This window comes from Electrona antarctica (assembly GCF_951216825.1).
Source record: "Electrona antarctica genome assembly, chromosome: 9".
NCBI lineage: Eukaryota > Metazoa > Chordata > Actinopteri > Myctophiformes > Myctophidae > Electrona > Electrona antarctica.
In genome coordinates this window covers 54,728,886-54,750,109 of record NC_136790.1, presented here as the reverse complement: position 1 = coordinate 54,750,109, position 21,224 = coordinate 54,728,886, and the positions used below count along the sequence as shown (strand labels likewise).

Here is a 21,224-nt window from a genome sequence, read left to right as displayed (position 1 = left end):
GGACTCCCAAGGCCACCGTACGCTTCGCTTTTCGTCCATGCGCGGTCCTGTCCGGTCAGTTTACCGCTGCAGAAAGAATGCCTCGTCTCTCCTAATCCAGGGTCTCCTAATCTCCGTGGTTTTGACCAGATGGATATTCTAAGCTCTTCATTTCTGACTTCTCAAACTGCCTCTTGTTGAAAATATGAACGCGATGGATTATTTGGCGATATTATGGAAACGAGAGCAAGGTAAGCAAGCAAAAGATATATCTCCGTTTTTTTCCGGAACAGAAGGGGTGGGGGGGGCTTTACAGAGTAAAAGCGGACATGTCTTCCCGCCCCCCCCCCAGAGCTCCTATTTTGAAGGAATCCCGGGAATGATTGTGTTAAATCTCACAAAAAAAAAAACGACATTTTTAGGGAGTGGCTCTTCAATGAAAAGAAACATTAAGGTCCGGAGCGAAGGAACACCTTAGCCCCCTAGCTCACTCGTCTCCTCTCTTAGCTCACTCGTCTCCTCGTCTCCTCTCCTAGCTCACTCGTCTCCTCGTCTCCTCTCCTAGCTCACTTCACCTTGCAGATCTCCTCGTAGGTGGGCGGGGCGTCGCAGAACGACGTCCGCGTCGAGGTCTCGTCGCCGCTGCTGCTCTCGGGGGCGTGTCCTCCTCTGCTCCCGGGGGCGTGTCCTCCTCTGCCTCCGGGGGCGTGTCCTCCTCTGCCCTCGGGGGCATGTCCTCCTCCTCCTCCTCCTCCCCCGCCCGTCACCTCCTCGTAGCTAGGGGGCGGCGTGGCGCCCGACATCCTGGAGGCCACCGACAGGGAGGCGGAGTCGTGGACGTAGAGGGCGGAGTTACTCACCACCACGGTGGGCCGGTGGGAGGACAGCGCCTCCTGGTGGTGGTGGTGGTGAGCGGCGGAGGAGGAGGGAGGGGAGGAGTCTCGGTGGACCAGGATGCGAGGCGGGGGGAGGGACAGGCTCCTGATTGGACAGAAGAAAAAAATAGAAGAATTCAATCATATTTACTGTACATTTATTTACTGTACATTTAGACCTTTTTATTTAACCCATTTTGACCTGCGATCAGATTCTACAAATGTCTTCTAAATCCTGACAGTTTTCTGAAAAGGCCACACACACACACACACACACACACACACACACACACACACACACACACACACACACACACACACACACACACACACACACACACACACACACACACACACACACACACACACACACACACACACACTTTAATCGTCTATTTATGTCCACATAAGAGATACAATATACAAGGACACAAATATTTACAAGGTGCTGTACAGAGTGCAATTAGCAAATCCCGGAATATCTCTGTGTCAACAATAGCAGATCTACCAGCTCACAATGTGTCACGTTGCAAGGCGTTGTGAGCTTGTAGATCGGCTATTTTGGCGAATGTTCCTCCATAATAGGGATGCTGGGGTTCAAGTGGTTAAAAGTCATATAAAAAGTATTTTTTTTAATTATTATTATTATTCAGTATTTTCAGGGTGAAGTTATTTACAGGGTGATAAATACACATATAATAAAATGATATTTACAGGTTTGATCTATAGTAGCAGGTGATCTATAGTAGCAGGTGATTGGATGAGAAACATGAATTTCTCAACATTGTCAAATAGTTGATAATTATATTGTCTCTGTCGTGTGAAAACATGTGATCTCCAGATTTCATCTTTTTATTCATAAACAATACAAATTAAATGCCATATTTAATGCCACTACTGCCGTGGTAAAGTAGGCGGGTCAAAATAGCTGATCTACAAGCTCACATCTTATATTATATAACTATGAACTTGTAGATCGGCTTGAAGTGGCAGCAGCGGTGGCCGAACGGTTTGCGGAGCGGTCTTGATACCGGAAGGTCGCCAGTTCGTATCCCCGGACCGGCACGTTAAAATTACCACCGCTGAAGTGCCCTTGAGCAAGGCATTGAACCACTACCATGAAATGTTCTATGAGCAGGGCCTGGCTGTAAACAAGTATCTGATGCTTAGTCCAGTTACCCTGGGTAAATATAGTAACTTTGCTTTGAAGATTGATTACTGTGAGTTTGTAGATCAGCAAGTTTTACTACTGTGAGTTTGTAGATTGGCTATTTTTGTTATAGGCCTATTACAACGTTTTTGGACAGAACTTCTGGCTTAATGACCTTGTGTGACCTTAATGACCTTGTGTGACCTTAATGACCTTGCAAAATAGCTTTGCAAGATTGGAGGTGTGGAGTCCATTTGCCAATGATGACATTTTAATGGACAGTATGAAACATTCACTTAGTGCAAGTTTGTAAAAATAATTTAGTTTGTGGAGGTGTTATGCTGATTTTATACTGTAAATATGGACATTTAAGGTCATTGGACTTCTCAGACCGTCCTTGACTTTATTTACTGTCCAGCTTGTAGATTAACTTTCCACTGCGGGCACAGTGACGTGTCCAACGCTAGTCTACGAGGGCATGAGAGTATAAAAGACGAATGCACCACACAGTGTCTTCAGTGTCTCCACACCACACAGTGTCTTCACACCACACAGTGTCTTCAGTGTCTCCACACCACACAGTGTCTTCACACCACACAGTGTCTTCAGTGTCTCCACTCCACACAGTGTCTTCAGTGTCTCCACTCCACACAGTGTCTTCAGTGTCTCCACTCCACACAGTGTCTTCAGTGTCTCCACTCCACACAGTGTCTTCAGTGTCTCCACTCCACACAGTGTCTTCAGTGTCTCCACTCCACACAGTGTCTTCAGTGTCTCCACTCCACACAGTGTCTTCAGTGTCTCCACTCCACAGTGTCTTCAGTGTCTCCACTCCACAGTGTCAGCAGTGTCTCCACTCCACACAGTGTCTTCAGTGTCTCCACTCCACACAGTGTCTTCAGTGTCTCCACTCCACAGTGTCAGCAGTGTCTCCACTCCACACAGTGTCTTCAGTGTCTCCACTCCACAGTGTCAGCAGTGTCTCCACTCTGCACAGTGTCTTCAGTGTCTCCACTCTGCACAGTGTCAGCAGTGTCTCCACTCTGCACAGTGTCAGCAGTGTCTCCACTCCACACAGTGTCAGCAGTGTCTCCACTCCACACAGTGTCAGCAGTGTCTCCACTCTGCACAGTGTCTTCAGTGTCTCCACTCCACACAGTGTCTTCAGTGTCTCCACTCTGCATAGTGTCTTCAGTGTCTCCACTCTGCACAGTGTCAGCAGTGTCTCCACTCTGCACAGTGTCTTCAGTGTCTCCACTCTGCACAGTGTCTTCAGTGTCTCCACTCTGCACAGTGTCTTCAGTGTCTCCACTCTGCACAGTGTCTTCAGTGTCTCCACTCCACACAGTGTCAGAAGTGTCTCCACTCCACACAGTGTCTTCAGTGTCTTCAGTGTCTCCACTCTGCACAGTGTCTTCAGTGTCTCCACTCTGCACAGTGTCTTCAGTGTCTCCACTCTGCACAGTGTCTTCAGTGTCTTCAGTGTCTCCACTCCACACAGTGTCTTCAGTGTCTCCACTCCACAGTGTCTTCAGTGTATTCAGTGTCTCCACTCCACACAGTGTCTTCAGTGTCTTCAGTGTCTCCACTCCACACAGTGTCAGCAGTGTCTCCACTCTGCACAGTGTCTTCAGTGTCTCCACTCCACACGGTGTCAGCAGTGTCTCCACTCTGCATCCAGAATGAAGGCTGCCGGAGCTTTGCTGGTTCTGCTGTTCACGTGTCTCTCTGAGCTTGGAGCTCAGGGAGACTCAGGGGGGGTCGGGCAGTGAGTGAGAATGTAACACGAACTCTACTATTCCGAAGCCCCTTCAGGTACATATTTAAACTATTTTCAGCAATGGTATAATAATTGATTTGGTGGGTAGATCTTGCCGAGCTGGTCATTTTGAAAGTAGCTCTCAAGTCAAAAAGTGTGGGCACCCCTGGATAGTTGATCTACTCAAATGAAACTACAGGTGGATTTATGGCTGATTTATTATGAATGTTGTTGATTTCAGCCCATCTTGCTCAGCTGTCCAGCGTAGAGAACAGGCTCGCTGACACTGACAACAAGGTGCAGGAACTATGGAGTAAGTACAGTATGTTTATACAATATGTTGTTAAAGGGGAAAACCACCAATTTTCAACATTTTACTATGTCATTAATATACCTTAGAGCTGTTGTGTGGAAATAATAAAAATAATGTTGTTTTTTAAATATAATGCTCAGCAGTGTCTCCACTCTGCACAGTGTCTTCAGTGTCTCCACTCTGCATCCAGAATGAAGGCTGCCGGAGCTTTGCTGGTTCTGCTGTTCACGTGTCTCTCTGAGCTTGGAGCTCAGGGAGACTCAGGGGGGGTCGGGCAGTGAGAGAGGCAACGGCGCAGGACCAGCCACCCTCTTACAACCCGACCTCTGGACGGAACTGGAGAAGTTGAGAGGCATGGTGCTCAACCTGGGAGCCACCGTGGTGGACATGAGAGCCGAGACCAGACAGGGCCTGAGCAACGTGGAGGGAGAGGTCAAGGAGCAGAGGGACTCCGTGAGTGATCTGCGGGTGGAGCTGGGCATCACCAAGCACGAGATGGAACGGCTGGCCAAGGAGAACGCAGGTCAGGATGTTTAATACATGCTTTGTTTGTGTGTGCAAAATGTGATCTACAAGCTCGTAGCTATGAGCTTGTAGATGTGCTATAATGGAGCTTGAAGAATTTGTGAAGATAAGGATCAGCTGATGTGTGTGTTTTCAAAAATATGTAAGAGTTTCGCTGTTATTTTCTTCTCTTCAGAAATGGCTGCCAAACTGAGTGACGGTGAAGAATAGCGGGAAGACCTTCAGGCCTGACTGAGCAGCATTGAGACCAAAGTCCAGGTCCTAGAGACCAGACTGGGTACCACTGATGACCAGGTCCAGGTTCTAGAGACCAGACTGGGTACCACTGATGACCAGGTCCAGGTTCTAGAGACCAGACTGAGCAGCAGTGAGACCAGTGTGGAGGCCTTGAAGAAGGAAAGTGAAGGTAATTAAATGTAGGCCTGACGTCGAAATAAAAAATAGAAGTCTTCTTAAATATATATATTCAAAGATGTGTTCCGCATTTTCACGATTTTTCAAAAAATAGCAGACCTACAAGCTCGTAGCGTGCCACTCGGTGGCGCGCTATGAGCTTGTAGATCTGCTATTTTTCAATACCTAAAGCATAACATGATGCCAACACCAAAAGGGGTTCCCGCCCAGAATGGGTTAAGAACACCATGATGTTCAGTGAATGCAGGTCAGGAGAGGACAGTGTCGGAAAACAATTACTTAATTTAGTGTTCATTCATTTTTAATGACTTAATTTGATGCTTGGAGAATAGTTACTGTAGTTGTTAATGTTATTGATTGTATAGTTGATCTACTCAAATGAAACTACAGGTGGATTTATGGCTGATTTATTATGAATGTTGTTGATTTCAGCCCATCTTGCTCAGCTGTCCAGCGTAGAGAACAGGCTCGCTGACACTGACAACAAGGTGCAGGAACTATGGAGTAAGTACAGTATGTTTATACAATATGTTGTTAAGCATTATATTTAAAAAATCACACCCGTGTGAACTGAGTGGTGTAAGGTTTTATATAGCATGATCAGCTGTTTGTCCGATGTGAGGTATTATATAGCCTGATCAGCTCTGATCTGACGTAATGAAATCACACCCGGATGTGATTTCACAACTGGCTTTTTTTGTGCAGAAAAAATGAGCATGGTTGCTACGGTCATCCAGTTCACCCGGGTGTGATTTAATTACGTCAGAAATTATTTTGAACATAGCAACCATGCTCATTTTTTCTGCACACAAAAGCCAGTTGTAGGAGTGGTTTACACCACTCAAAAACAACATTATCATAAGTATTGTGGGGCTTTACTGTAGGGCTGATGGCATCATTTATGCTTTTATAATATTATAAACAGTTATATAATGTTCCTAACTTCCTGTGTTGACAGACAAGCCACAGATTGCCTTCTCTGTTGGTTTGGGTGTATCAACTGGACTAGTTAGTTCTGGTCTACAAGACGGTCTTCACTAACATCGGGAACTCCTACAATTCATCCACAGGTAGGTGTGATTAACTGGGCGGGAACCCCTTTTGGTGTTTTAAACATTATGTTATAATGAAGCTATTGAAAAATAGCAGATCTACAAGCTCATAGCGCGCCACCGAGTGGCGCGCTACGAGCTTGTAGGTCTGCTATTATATATTATACTATTATATTATAATATATATCTTTGAATATATATTCTTTCAGAGCCAACGTTTTTAACTCAAATCTTTGCTTCTGGGGAGGCCCCTGGAACAACATGTCGGTGGCCGATTACATATCATTTTTGGGGTTCTTGACATGAAATATTGAGCACCACCGATACAGAAACATCTTTCAGAAAACTGTCAGAATTTAGAAGACATTTTTAAAATGTCGACGTCAGGCCTAAATGGGTCAAGTCATGTTAATTAACGGTAACTAATTCATTACATAATTATCTCTCACCAACTAATTACATGATGTTACTGTCAGATGGAAACCTTGTCCAAAACTGTTACTTTTCAGGAAAATAAAAGGCAATTGAATCCCAATGGATACAATGTAGTTATTATAATAGCAGGTCAAAAACACCTGATGTGACATGGTGTGAGCTTGTAGATCTGCTATTTTGCTACTTGTGTGTGACAACAATGTAAAAGTATATACAATATCATTCACTGGTTTTCAGACTTTGTTTTTTACAGTAATGTAAATTAACATTTCCTATTGAAATCAATAGTGAATGGGATGACAGAACTTTAATATCATTTGGGTTTTAGTCACCATGATTTACGTGTGCGTGTGTGTGTGTGTGTGTGTGTGTGTGTGTGTGTGTGTGTGTGTGTGTGTGTGTGTGTGTGTGTGTGTGTGTGTGTGTGTGCGTGCGTGCGTGCGTGCACATACATGTGCATGTGTGCATGCATGCGTGTTCTCTACATAGGAATCTTCACGTCTCCTGTTCAAGGCGTGTATGACTTCAGGTTCACTGCGGCTCACTGGGGAGATGGTGGATCATCATCAGAGCTTTTTCTTATCCTAATGTATAAAAATGGTCAGCAGCTCATGTTTAACCGGGGATTCAACAATCACGGAGACATGGAATCCATCTCTAATGGAACTATCGTAGAGCTGGAGGAGGGAGACACCGTTTACATGGTACTACCTTCTGGGCGCAGGCTCTATGATAACTCAGCCAACTACAGCACATGGAGTGGTGTTCTGCTCTATTCTATGTAACGCCAGGGCTCCACCGGACGCGTCGCGTCTCCGTCGCGTGCGTCAAAAAAACGCACCGGTTCAATTTTAATGCACGCGTTAATGTCACGCAACGCGGGCAGTGGAGCCACCCTTCATTGATTAAAAAGGGAACATTCCCTGACGGTGACGGAGACGCGACGCTGACGCGCCCGGTGGAGCCCCGGCGTAACACTGATACCAGTGTATCAGTCGGGGCGACTGTGGCTCAAGAGGTAGAGCAGGTCGTCCAATGATCCGTGGGTCGGCGGTTCGAATCCCGGCTCCTCCTGTCTACATGTCGAAGTGTCCTTGGGCAAGACACTGAACCCCAAATTGCTCCCGATGTGCTGGTTGGTGCCTTGCATGGCTTCCGCTGCAATCGGTGTATGAATGTGTGTGTGAATGGGTGAATGTAATGCACAATCTATGTAAAGCGCCATGGATAAAGGCGCTATATAAATGCACCATTTACCATTTTTTTTACCATTACTATAATGTAACACTGAAACTAGCTCTGGTCCATAGCTCTAATGCGTTGCATTTAGAGCTATGTTACTCTCAACTTCCGCCGCTCGCATGAATGCAGACCAGCCTCTCCTCTTTAGCGTAAATAAAAAGAACGTTTTTGCTACTCAACAAAACAAAGGCGAGTTGTGTCATTAGAAAGCCTATTCATGCGAGCGGCGGAAGTTGAGAGTAACATAGCTCTAAATGCAACACATTAGAGCTATGGACCAGAGCATTAGAGCTATGGACCAGAGCATTAGAGCTATGGACCAGAGCTACACTGATACCAGTACTATTACTCAATCGGTGAATAAACACATTCAAAAGCACTATTGTCTGTTTATTGGATGCTTTGCTGATTATTTTTAACTCTGTAAAAACGATGTGTTTATTATGCCCCAATGCACCATGTTTATGTATTGTATGTTTTTGTATGGATAGCCTTTTTACCACTTTTAAGAGCCTGCTCAGGGACTACAGATGAAAATTAGCCTATTCAGTATTTAAGTCCGACGTCATTTTGTAGTGCTACGTTACGTCCGGGTCCAAGTGGCACCAGCTCCCGTCCGCATCTCATTGTAAATAGAATATCTAAACGCGTGAATCTTTTTACAATGACGTTCTTTTTCAGAAAGGAAGCCATTGAGGGTTAAAATGGGTCTTAATGCTTCCAACTCGAGTAGAATTATGAATGTTTTGTACAAGTGTACATGACAAAAAAGATATATGAGACAATAAAGACTATTATTATCATTATTATTGAAGGTGGTAACAGTCCATTTGCTCAGTAAAATATTTCAGGGGCATATTTAGAATGTTTGCAGGCTTGAGTATGTTGAATCTAGTTTGCATTAATGAGGATTTAGTTGACACAATGAAATAAAATGGCGATAGTATTCCGTGTGGGGCAGACGGCCTGTCACAGCCAGATTTGGGAGCCAGCTTTGTTGTTGCGAGGAAAGCGGTAAAATTAGACTTTCGTGGTTGTTTTCGTGTCAGATTTAGTCCGACGGAGCGTCACAGTATAACTCTATGGGGACACAAAAGCGACACAAAAGTAGGACCCGGAAGTATCTCAGGAGGGGGGCGCTCACGTCACAGCTAAAATACTGAATGGCTAACTCTGGCTCATTTACATGGATTTGCTAAATGACATGTTGATTAATGTGTATTGTCCCTGTTAACCCATTTTGGGCGTGAACCCCATTTGGTGTTTTAAAGCATTATGTTATGCTTTAGCTATTGAAAACTTTAGCAGATCTACAAGCTCGTAGCTTGTAGATCTGCATATCGTCGGGATATAATATCGATATATCCAATGTATATCCAATATCCAATATCGATATAGTTCCAATGTTTGGAACTATAGCCCATAGCACCCCGCTTTGTCTCAACTCTCAATGGGATAGTTCCAATGTTTGGAACTATAGCCCATAGCACCCCGCTTTGTCTCAATGGGATAGTTCCAATGTTTGGAACTATTAGCCCATAGCACCCGCTTTGTCTCAATGGGATAGTTCCAATGTTTGGAACTATAGCACATAGCACCCTGCTTTGTCTCAATGGGATAGTTCCAATGTTTGGAACTATAGCCCATAGGCACCCCGCTTTGCGGCGAGATCAAGGCGTGTCGCCACTCTCTAACTATTCCACTCGGCAACCTACCTGTTGGCTCCCACGCTGCGATTGGAGGAGGAGGAGGCGGTGAGGTAGCGGGGGCCGGCGTAGGAGGGGGCGTGTCCCATGCGGCGGCGCGTGGCCTTGTGCAGCTGACACCGCCACAGCAGGAAGAGCGCCACGACGACCAGCAACGCCACGCCCAGCAGAGGAACCACCATGTAAACCGTGTCCGCACGATGTTCGCCGTCAGCCGCCCCCCCGCTCACCGTGTAGACGCTGCGGGACTTCCAGAACTCCATCTAGTGGACAGAATACGACATCGCAATGATGATGTCACAATGACATCATAACAACCTGACGAGGCATAGTCCAGGGGTGGGCAACTGGCGGCCCGGGGGCCACATGCGGCCCCCACGTTCACTTAATGTGGCCCTCAGGTTAATGTCACAATATCGGTTTCAGCTGTTTACAATTCCACAACATGCAAACATGACCCGCTTTAAATACTTCAGTCTAAATTAGTAGCTTCAATGCTCAACACAAGTATAATTAAAGGCATTTGAAATTACATAAAAATGTAATTTTTCCAATTCAAAAATATCGAATATAGCTGCGACGCGTTTTGAGCTTGCAGATCGGCTATTTTTGCTACAACAGTAATATATGGCCCTAGCGGGAGTGAGTGTGGAAATATAGTGGCCCTCTCCATCGTCAAAGTTGCCCAGCCCTGGCATAGATAGCATTTTATGTAGAATTATATTTTATGTAGATATAGCACTATAAAGTATATATGCATACTCTAGTTTCAGTATATAGATATATTCCACTGTTATGTTCTTAGCTTACGCATGTTTCATGATAACTACTTTTTATGAATGTGATGTATTGCCATGCTTTTTGTTCTTGCTTAATGTAAATCGCTCTGGATTAAGAGCGTCTTACATTAAGCCAGAACAAAAAGCTAAAATGCCTAAATTGCAATGATGATGTCACAATGACATCATAGCAACCTGACTAGGCCTGTCACAAGTTATTTACAGAATCATCACACAGTCGCAATTATTTGCAATAATCGCAAATATTATTGATTGATATTGCTTGCACCACATCACGGTTAACCGTTTCCGTGTCCACACGTCCTAGGGACGTGTCCTAGGATGTGTCCACACGTCCTAGGGAACACAATTGACGCGTACGTAGGACGTGTGTAGACGTCCTAGCGCATCCTCGGACACTCGGCCACCGTAGAGCGAAGCCTACAGTCATATTAGCTTACCGTTCACTAGCCTGTTAGCGCGGCAGACAGAATGCCTCGTCTCTCCTAATCCAGGGCGCTCTCCGTGGTTTTGATCTGACGGATATACTAAGCGCTTAATTTCTGACTTCAACATGCCTCTCGCTCATAATTGGAACGCTTTTTTTGGATCATGTATCGTATAAATGAAATCGGCAAGGTAAAGCTAGCAAAAATATTTCTCTGTTTTTTTTCCGGATTGTTTCCGGGGTGGGGGGGATTTAGAGTAAAAGTGGCTTGTGGCATGTCTTTCCGGCACCCCAGAGCTTCTATTTTGAAGGAATCCCAGCACTGATTGTGTTAAGGTGGTCGCACACTGGACATGTTTTTCGGAAAACCCGATGGAGAAACTCAGCTAAAAATCCGAAAAACACGCTCGGTGTGTGGGGACCTTTACACTGACCGTTTTCTCCTTGTTCTCGAACACCTCGTGGGCCTCCTCGAAGCTGCAGCTCTCCTCGCCGCACTCCCTCTCGATGTTCCCCTGGCGGAGCTCCTCCAGGAAGCCGTTGGCTCGCGGGAAGCGCTTCAGGAGCGTGTGGGCCGCTCTGGAGCCCAGGAACGCTGCTAATATAAAACACACACAGTACAGTAACTAGTGGGTCATTTTGGCATGAGTGTCGTTAGTTTTTGTTATTGTGTTGTGTTGTTGTGTCTATTGTGTTGTGTTGTTATTGTGTTGTTGTTGTGTTGTGTTGTGTTGCGTTACCTCCAGCCATCTTCCTCTGGGATCAGCTCACACTGTGTAGACCTGGAAAATAATTATTCATAATTATTAATCATTTAGTATTAATTAAAAGCATTAAAATAATAATCATTAACACGTTGAGGGCGTTAAATAATACGCTAAAACCCGCTATTTGTTTAATGTGTTTAATTCGCCGTTTTTTTAATAATTAAAAAGAAAGAACGGATTTGTCGCGGACCTGGTGACGAGGCCGTCGCGTTATGATGACGAAACCCGGAAATCAAGCCATGCTCTCTGGGGCTGCTAGGGCTTCTGGGAAAATGAGTTCAATGAAAGTGAACGGGGGGGGGGGGGGGGGTTGTTTGGACTACAACATGCTTTGATTTGTGTGACAATTAATCATCAGCTTAAATGTGTAATGGTGACAGCCTTAAGTGCTCCTACAACCACATGAACCCTATAGAGCGTCGCAGTCCCGCCCCCTACCATGGCCCAGGAAATTATTCTCTGTTCATTTTCCTCATAGACATTTCAAAAAGTATTTATTTAAAGACGTTTACGCCGCGGACAAAGCCAACTCGAGTCGTGACAACTCATGACAACAAACAAATTTTTTTGGGCCGAACAAATAATTAGAAAGAAGAAAAAAAAACGGCAGGTTACAACACTTTTTTGTTGTTTTTCTTCTTTGTAATTATTTGTTTGGTCCAAAATATTGTGTTTGTTGTCATGAGTTGTCACGACTCGAGTTGGCTTCGTACGACGCTTAAAAGGTCTTTAAATAAATACTTTTTGAAATTTCTATGGGAAAAATGCATTGGGAATCATTTCCTGGGCCTGGCGTCGTCATGAAAGGGGGCGGGACTGCGACGCTCTATTATAGCATCCATACACATTCTGGGGCATTCGCCCCGAAAATAGCAGATCTACAAGCTGTCGACGCGCTGCAAAGACATTAGCTGTAGAGGGGGAAAGGAAAGTAAACTCAGAGACTCAGAGTCAGGTGGGTTGGTTTTACCTTTGAGTCTATAGAGGGTTCAAGTTGTTAATAAAAGATGTTTATATTGAGACGTACATTTCAGAGAGAGGTTGTGCATAAATAATGTACCAACAATACACTTACTCGCTATAAATATACTGATAGGGTGTGTGTGTGTGTGTGTGTGTGTGTGTGTGTGTGTGTGTGTGTGTGTGTGTGTGTGTGGTAAGGGGAGTGGGGGTTCCCATAGCAACAGAAATGGAGAGCAGCTTAGATGTGAATCTACAGTAACGTCCACACACCCCAATATTTGCCTGCAAATATCAAATACATGTCGAGTGAGAAGTGTCTGTCTGTCTGTCTGTCTGTCTGTCTGTCTGTCTGTGAATCGGCAAATAAAGGAAAAACAGCGCCCTCTTGTCAACCGTCTGACGTCTGTCTTGAGAGACTAGTGATTGATTGAATATATTACAGGAACTCTATAGAAAATACAGCTGATTTTGTATCCTCAATATATCCTGAATAACAGAAAAAAAGTTGCCTGGAATTGTCTGAGGGGAAAGTGTTGAAAATGGCCTGTACAGTATGGCCACCATTGGCATCCTATTATAAGGCAATATTTTCTACATTTTCTTATGCTTTAAGTAGCATGTGACATATCAAACTAGGGGGTTTTCATGATGCTGAGTCCATTCCAAGCATTAGTTTTGCATAAAACACTCCTTGGGCTAATAACGGCCATAGCCGTCATCACAAATGTGATGAGGTCAGCACATTTGGGCAAATGTCCCAAGCGGACATCTAGCACGAAGCCCGCCATGCAGAACCGTAGAACCCGTAGGGTTAAATTAGTACCCTAGCCTGCCAGAACCGTAGCCTACGTTTTCCAGGGTTTACATTCTTTAATTAATTTAGGCCTGACGTAGAAATAAATAAAAAGTCTTCTGAAAGAATATATATTCAAAGATTTGTGCCACATTTTCACGATTTTTCAAAAATAGCAGATCAAACAAGCTCGTAGCGCGCCACTCGGTGGCGCGCTATGAGCTTGTAGATCTGCTATTTTTCAATAGCTAAATAATGCTTAGTTAAAACACAAACGGGTTCCCGTCCAGAATGGGTTAATCCATGTTTTTAGCCGATCGAATCGTTAGCCGAATCGTTAGTACAACAGTCAAAGTGGGACAGTGGCCGCGGCCATTTTTAAGATGCTCGCGCATCCACTTGCATTCTATGGGCTGCCGCAATGAATGTCGTTTCTGAGGTTTTCCAACGGCCTGTAGCAGGCGCTGTGATACTCAACGGCCTGTAGCAGGCGCTGTGATACTCAACGGCCTGTAGCAGGCGCTGTGATACTCGCGGGCGGTATTTTTCACCACCGACCGAGAGAACAACAACCGGTCGAGACACCACACACAGCATTTCGTCACTGTAACATGTGGTTACGGTTATTTGGCTCTTCAAAGTAAGTGTTATACGAGCGATAAAACCTTGGCAATATGCTATCGAGGGATTAATTAATGCTAATTAATGCACGTGCGTGCGTGCGTGCGTGGGTGCGTGCGTGTACAGTGACGCAAATATCCTGCATCCTGCACCCTTAGACTCACTAAATTGAGAAAGGACGCAGTCATGTGAAATGAAATGAAATGATTACTATATTTACCCAGGGTATCTGGGCTAAGCTCAAGAACTTGTTTCCAGCCAGGCCCTGCTCATAGAACATTTCATCGTAGTGGTTCAATGCCTTGTTCAAGGGCACTTCAGCGGTGGTAATTTGAACGTGTCGGACCGCTGATTCGAACTGTATCAAGACCGCTCCGCAATCCGTTCGGCCAGCCATGGTTCACATGACGCTCGTACTTCACGAGCGTCATGGCTTAACTTCCGCCTGTTTTACGCGATCGCTACATTTACATTGTAAACGTGTACATAAACATTCAGATTTCAAATATAAAGTCCTCGCCACATGTGCCACGGGTGTTAGAAATTTGCTGGGACAGCGATTAGCATTGCTGCATCCCGCGTTGTTTAATAAAAAGCATTTTTATCCAAGCTGTTTTTTTGCCATTTACTTTCAACTACACGCCCCTATCGGTCGGGAGGAGTGTGGCACTGGGTGTGTTCGATATAGGCACGCTGACCGCACTACCAATACAGACAAATAGGCGAGTGCGCTCCCGGTGTGCAACTGTGAATTTCCCAAACGAACCCAGTTTGAGAAAAGTAGCCCGGGACGCTCGGATAAAAATGCTTTTTATTAAACAACGCGGGATGCAGCAATGCTAATCGCTGTACCAGCAAATTTCTAACACCCGTGGCACATGTGGCGAGTACTTTATATTTGAAATCGGAATGTTTATATACACGTTTGGACTGTAAATGTAGCGATTGCGTAAAACAGGCTGCAGTTGTGCCATGTTTCAGGGCTACCTCCGGGGGTCCTGGGATGCAATACTGTACGTTGTTGAAGTAGGACTGGACCCATCTAGAAGACCACCCCCGGGTCCAGGGACCCATTACATTGAAAACCTATTTACATCACTGTGTGACGTGTGCGCGCGCACGTGTGTGAGAGTGTGACATGTCGCTCTCTCTCACTCACACACACACACACACTCGCACATGCGTGCGCTCACACACACACACATTTTTTGATGAATTGAAAATGGTGGGCCCTATTGTAAACAAGTATAATGCTTTATGGTGTCGTCCACTCACTGTTAACAGTTGTTATCAATCACACACACATACACACACACACACACACACACACACACACACACACACACACACACACACACACACAGGACACCAACAAAACAATACAAAACAAAACATAACATAACATAACTGACACCATAGTCCATGACGTCAGAATAAAACAGCACAGGGGGGAAATGGTCATCATCATGACACTATGATGACGTCACGGTGCTCGGCGCGCGGCTCCATAACCAACGGGACTTAATTAAATAGCACATTATTCATGTTGAGTTGTATCTAATCCAGGCATTTTTGTCAGTGTGTCAAAAGACCCAAAACTAGCAGGAATTCTCTTCGGCCAAACTCAGAGAAAGGCCGCTCGTAACACGCAGAGGAATTACACAGCATGGCGGCGCTGTTGTTACAGTAAAACATGGTAAATATTAATGTTTTTTTTACCTTCATCTTATCTTCATTTCTTCACATTTTCATCCAAGGAGCGTCTCTGTACTCTTCTCGCCGTCCGCTCCTCGCCGTAGACCCCGCCCCCGCCGCGGGCGTGGCTTCTCTCGGGGCAGCCAACGGGAGACGAGGGTTCCCTGCCGCCGACCAATGGGAGCGCGGAACCGGCCGCCCCGGTGGGAGCAGAGCGTGTCGGGATTTGTAGTTCTCCTTGGCTTGTGTCTGTGAGAGAGAGAGAGAACGGCGTTCTGGTTCTCCACGGCTTAGCCACACCTTGCGGCGAGGAACTACACGTCCCAGCGTTCCTTGCGGCAGCTAAAGAACTACACGAGAGCCTCAGGCATTCCTTATATTACAGTGGTTCTCAAAGTGGGCTCCGGGGACCCCACGGGGTCCTTGAGGGAGTTCCAGGGGGTCCCCAGCTATTAGTTTGGAACCAAATGGACCCTTATGGATCTGTAAATCTCTAATTAACATTGATTTTACAATATAAATCGGGGTCTCAGAGATAGAAATACCAATACATGGGGTCCATTTGGTTCCATGCATTTGTACAGAATAAAATTAACATTGATTTTACAATATAAATTGGGGTCTCAGACTGAGAAATGCCATTAAAAGGGGGTTCCGTAGACTAATGCATGTCAAACTGGGGGTCCTTGAAATTAATCTAATCTAATCTAAATCTAATAAAATTGCTTATTTTATGGCCATGGTCCTTGTGTGCACCTTTGTACTTTGGTATCTGCTATGTGAACTGTTTGATTATTTGTATACTGTTTCATTGTTTAATGTACTGTCTATGCTGCAACCCAATTTGCCCTTCGGGGACACTAAATAAACTTGAACCTTGAAGCTATTCTCCGTGGTGGCGGGAACATAGAGTTATACAATATTATATATAAATAATAAGGGTTGGAAACAAACTATTTTGTGTAAAATACACTTTTCGGCCAGAATTACACTTCAGTCGCCAAGAGCAAAAATGCCTGTGCAAGTGTGGAGTGTTTTCTCAATTGGGGTTAGGTTTCCCCCTAGTGGTGCATTTATGTACCACAGGGGGCATGTGAGATAAAGTGAAGAATTCATTGTTCTACTGTGTAAACTTACGTTTATTCATTTAATGATAATATCAAACAAAAATCACACCCGTGTGAAGTGAGGGGGGCTAATATATAAGAGTCGCATCGCAGTGTGACGCGTTGTGAGCTTGTAGATTGTCTATTTTCATCAAGTGAAAAAAAAACAGTCATTACGACGGCATCAAGGCCCACCAAAACACATTTTGTTCGACTAAATCAACTGTAGATTTAGTCGACTAAAATCTTGTGATATTTAGTCAACTAAAACTAGACTAACACTAAAACATTCCAGGTGACTAAAATGTGACTAAAACTAAATGAAAACTATTCAAGAGACTATAATGACAAATACTAAAAATCAATATTTGCTGCCAAAAACAACACTGGTGTGACTATTTACTATTTTACTATTTACTATAATAACGTGTGAACAATTACAAATCAAATCACGATTACAAATCAAATCTGTAATCATGAGTAACTATCAGCACTATTTAGTATTCATCACCGGTGTCATTTTTTCACTTCACTTTGCAGTTGTTCTGTCCCCATGTACCATGTTGATCTGTTCCTTTATTGTACAGTATTGTATTGTGTTTTTATATGGACATAGTGTTGGGTGCTGGAACATATGCACACATGGTATCAACGCATGGTGTTGTGTGCTGGCACACTATACACTCTGTCTTTCTTTTTTCTGTATTGTATTGTATTGTGTTTTTGTATGGACATAGTGTTGGGTGTTGGCACATATGCACACATGGTATCAACGCATGGTGTTGTGTAATGGCACACTAATAAATAAATAAATAAATAAAATAAATAAACAACATGAGGGAACTCTGTGAGGGTAGGTACCCTCACATGTTCTCCCCGTGTCCCCTACTAGGTACCCTCACAAAAAACATGCAGTAATCCTGGTCTCTAAACTGCCTCCCCCTGGCCAGCCAGGGCGCCTGATGGAGGGGAAAGGAACTGGTTGGAATAACGTGTTCCTTCCACGCGCTACGTCCAACCAGGGAAACTCCCCCCTGTCAGGTGTAAAGGAGCAACTTGGACACTCAGGCATGAAGGAAGCATGAGTTCAAGTCCGTTGCTCTCCCCAGGTTGGCGGAGGGTGTGTAGAGCCCAGGATCACATTAGATCATTGACACAAGGGTGAAAAATGGGTTACAAAATCGTGGGATAAAAAATTCTAAAAAAACAAAAAAAACATGTCTCTCTCTCTCTCTCTAGTGGTCAACCCTGTGATGGTTACGTGTGCCACTGCCCTAGCCTGGCTAATAAGCCAGACTAATATCACACAACACTGTCGCGATATATTAGTCTGGGCTGGCTCCACTTGGATTTAATTTCCCGGGGGGCGGGTTCCTCTTTGACGCAATTGGTCAGAGCTACTGTCAGTCAAAGGTCTCAAGCATTGAACGTCACTGTACCAAAGCCCGCCCATATTGCATACCGTGTCCCGATTGGTCCGACCTGTTCTCGGTTGTAGGAAAGAGGCGTGCTACTGAGCCTCGCCAGACCCTAATCCGCTGGTAGGCAAAAAAAATGTGCCAACGGCTGATTCGGTCTGGTTTATTAACCAGGCTACCACTGCCCCCCCTCCACCAACCCTGTGATGGTTACGTGTGCCACTGCCCCCCCCTCCACCAACCCTGTGATGGTTACGTGTGCCACTGCCCCCCCCTCCACCAACCCTGTGATGGTTACGTGTGCCACTGCCCCCCCCTCCACCAACCCTGTGATGGTTACGTGTGCCACTGCCCCCCCCTCCACCAACCCTGTGATGGTTACGTGTGCCACTGCCCCCCCCTCCACCAACCCTGTGATGGTTACGTGTGCCACTGCCCCCCCCTCCACCAACCCTGTGATGGTTACGTGTGCCACTGCCCCCCCCTCCACCAACCCTGTGATGGTTACGTGTGCCACTGCCCCCCCCTCCACCAACCCTGTGATGGTTACGTGTGCCACTGCCCCCCCCTCCACCAACCCTGTGATGGTTACGTGTGCCACTGCCCCCCCCTCCACCAACCCTGTGATGGTTACGTGTGCCACTGCCCCCCCCTCCACCAACCCTGTGATGGTTACGTGTGCCACTGCCCCCCCCTCCACCAACCCTGTGATGGTTACGTGTGACACTGCCCCCCCTCCACCAACCCTGTGATGGTTACGTGTGACACTGCCCCCCCTCCACCAACCCTGTGATGGTTACGTGTGCCACTGCCCCCCCCTCCACCAACCCTGTGATGGTTACGTGTCCCACTGCCCCCCCCTCCACCAACCCTGTGATGGTTACGTGTCCCACTGCCCCCCCCTCCACCAACCCTGTGATGGTTACGTGTCCCACTGCCCCCCCCTCCACCAACCCTGTGATGGTTACGTGTCCCACTGCCCCCCCCTCCACCAACCCTGTGATGGTTACGTGTCCCACTGCCCCCCCCTCCACCAACCCTGTGATGGTTACGTGTGCCACTGCCCCCCCCTCCACCAACCCTGTGATGGTTACGTGTCCCACTGCCCCCCCCTCCACCAACCCTGTGATGGTTACGTGTGCCACTGCCCCCCCCTCCACCAACCCTGTGATGGTTACGTGTGCCACTGCCCCCCCCTCCACCAACCCTGTGATGGTTACGTGTGCCACTGCCCCCCCTCCACCAACCCTGTGATGGTTACGTGTGCCACTGCCCCCCCTCCACCAACCCTGTGATGGTTACGTGTGCCACTGCCCCCCCTCCACCAACCCTGTGATGGTTACGTGTGCCACTGCCCCCCCTCCACCAACCCTGTGATGGTTACGTGTGCCACTGCCCCCCCCTCCACCAACCCTGTGATGGTTACGTGTGCCACTGCCCCCCCCTCCACCAACCCTGTGATGGTTACGTGTGCCACTGCCCCCCCCTCCACCAACCCTGTGATGGTTACGTGTGCCACTGCCCCCCCCTCCACCAACCCTGTGATGGTTACGTGTGCCACTGCCCCCCCCCTCCACCAACCCTGTGATGGTTACGTGTGCCACTGCCCCCCCTCCCACTGCCCCTCTCCCACTGCCCCCCCCTCCACCAACCCTGTGATGGTTACGTGTGCCACTGCCCCCCTCCCACTGCCCCCCCCCTCCACCAACCCTGTGATGGTTACGTGTGCCACTGCCCCCCCCCTCCACCAACCCTGCCATGGTTACGTGTGCCACTGCCCCCCTCCCACTGCCCCCCCCTCCACCAACCCTGTGATGGTTACGTGTGCCACTGCCCCCCCCCTCCACCAACCCTGCCATGGTTACGTGTGCCACTGCCCCCCTCCCACTGCCCCCCCCTCCACCAACCCTGCCATGGTTACGTGTGCCACTGCCCCCCCCCTCCACCAACCCTGTGATGGTTACGTGTGCCACTGCCCCCCCCTCCACCAACCCTGCCATGGTTACGTGTGCCACTGCCCCCCCCCTCCACCAACCCTGTGATGGTTACGTGTGCCACTGCCCCCCCCCTCCACCAACCCTGTGATGGTTACGTGTCCCACTGCCCCCCCTCCACCAACCCTGTGATGGTTACGTGTGCCACTGCCCCCCCCCTCCACCAACCCTGTGATGGTTACGTGTGCCACTGCCCCCCCCCTCCACCAACCCTGTGATGGTTACGTGTGCCACTGCCCCCCCCTCCACCAACCCTGTGATGGTTACGTGTGCCACTGCCCCCCCCTCCACCAACCCTGTGATGGTTACGTGTGCCACTGCCCCCCTCCCACTGCCCCTCTCCCACTGCCCCCCCCTCCACCAACCCTGTGATGGTTACGTGTGCCACTGCCCCCCTCCCACTGCCCCCCCCTCCACCAACCCTGTGATGGTTACGTGTGCCACTGCCCCCCCCCTCCACCAACCCTGCCATGGTTACGTGTGCCACTGCCCCCCTCCCACTGCCCCCCCCTCCACCAACCCTGTGATGGTTACGTGTGCCACTGCCCCCCCCCTCCACCAACCCTGCCATGGTTACGTGTGCCACTGCCCCCCTCCCACTGCCCCCCCCTCCACCAACCCTGCCATGGTTACGTGTGCCACTGCCCCCCCCTCCACCAACCCTGTGATGGTTACGTGTGCCACTGCCCCCCCCTCCACCAACCCTGCCATGGTTACGTGTGCCACTGCCCCCCCCTCCACCAACCCTGTGATGGTTACGTGTGCCACTGCCCCCCCCTCCACCAACCCTGTGATGGTTACGTGTGCCACTGCCCCCCCTCCACCAACCCTGTGATGGTTACGTGTGCCACTGCCCCCCCCTCCACCAACCCTGTGATGGTTACGTGTGCCACTGCCCCCCCTCCACCAACCCTGTGACGGTTACGTGTGCCACTGCCCCCCCCCTCCACCAACCCTGCCATGGTTACGTGTGCCACTGCCCCCCCCCCCCCCCCAACCCTGTGATGGTTACGTGTGCCACTGCCCCCCCCCCCCTCCACCAACCCTGCCATGGTTACGTGTGCCACTGCCCCCCCCCCACCAACCCTGTGATGGTTACGTGTGCCACTGCCCCCCCCCTCCACCAACCCTGTGATGGTTACGTGTGCCACTGCCCCCCCCCCCCCCTCCACCAACCCTGTGATGGTTAC

The 21,224-nt window shown here is 47.7% G+C and overlaps 1 protein-coding gene across 1 annotated transcript; it reads right to left on the bottom strand.

Moving 5' to 3' along the window:
• Window positions 1-545: 545 nt before the first annotated feature.
• On the bottom strand, window positions 546-15,654 carry prrg3 (proline rich and Gla domain 3; the record flags this gene model as incomplete). The annotated part of the gene is made up of 5 exons (XM_079510805.1): window positions 15,541-15,654; window positions 11,418-11,459; window positions 11,112-11,275; window positions 9,460-9,713; window positions 546-960 (listed from the first exon to the last, which is right to left on the bottom strand). Exons 2-5 carry the CDS (start codon window positions 11,425-11,427, stop codon window positions 546-548), a joined length of 843 nt encoding a protein of 280 aa, XP_079366931.1. The 5' UTR covers window positions 11,428-11,459; window positions 15,541-15,654.
• Window positions 15,655-21,224: the final 5,570 nt, after the last annotated feature.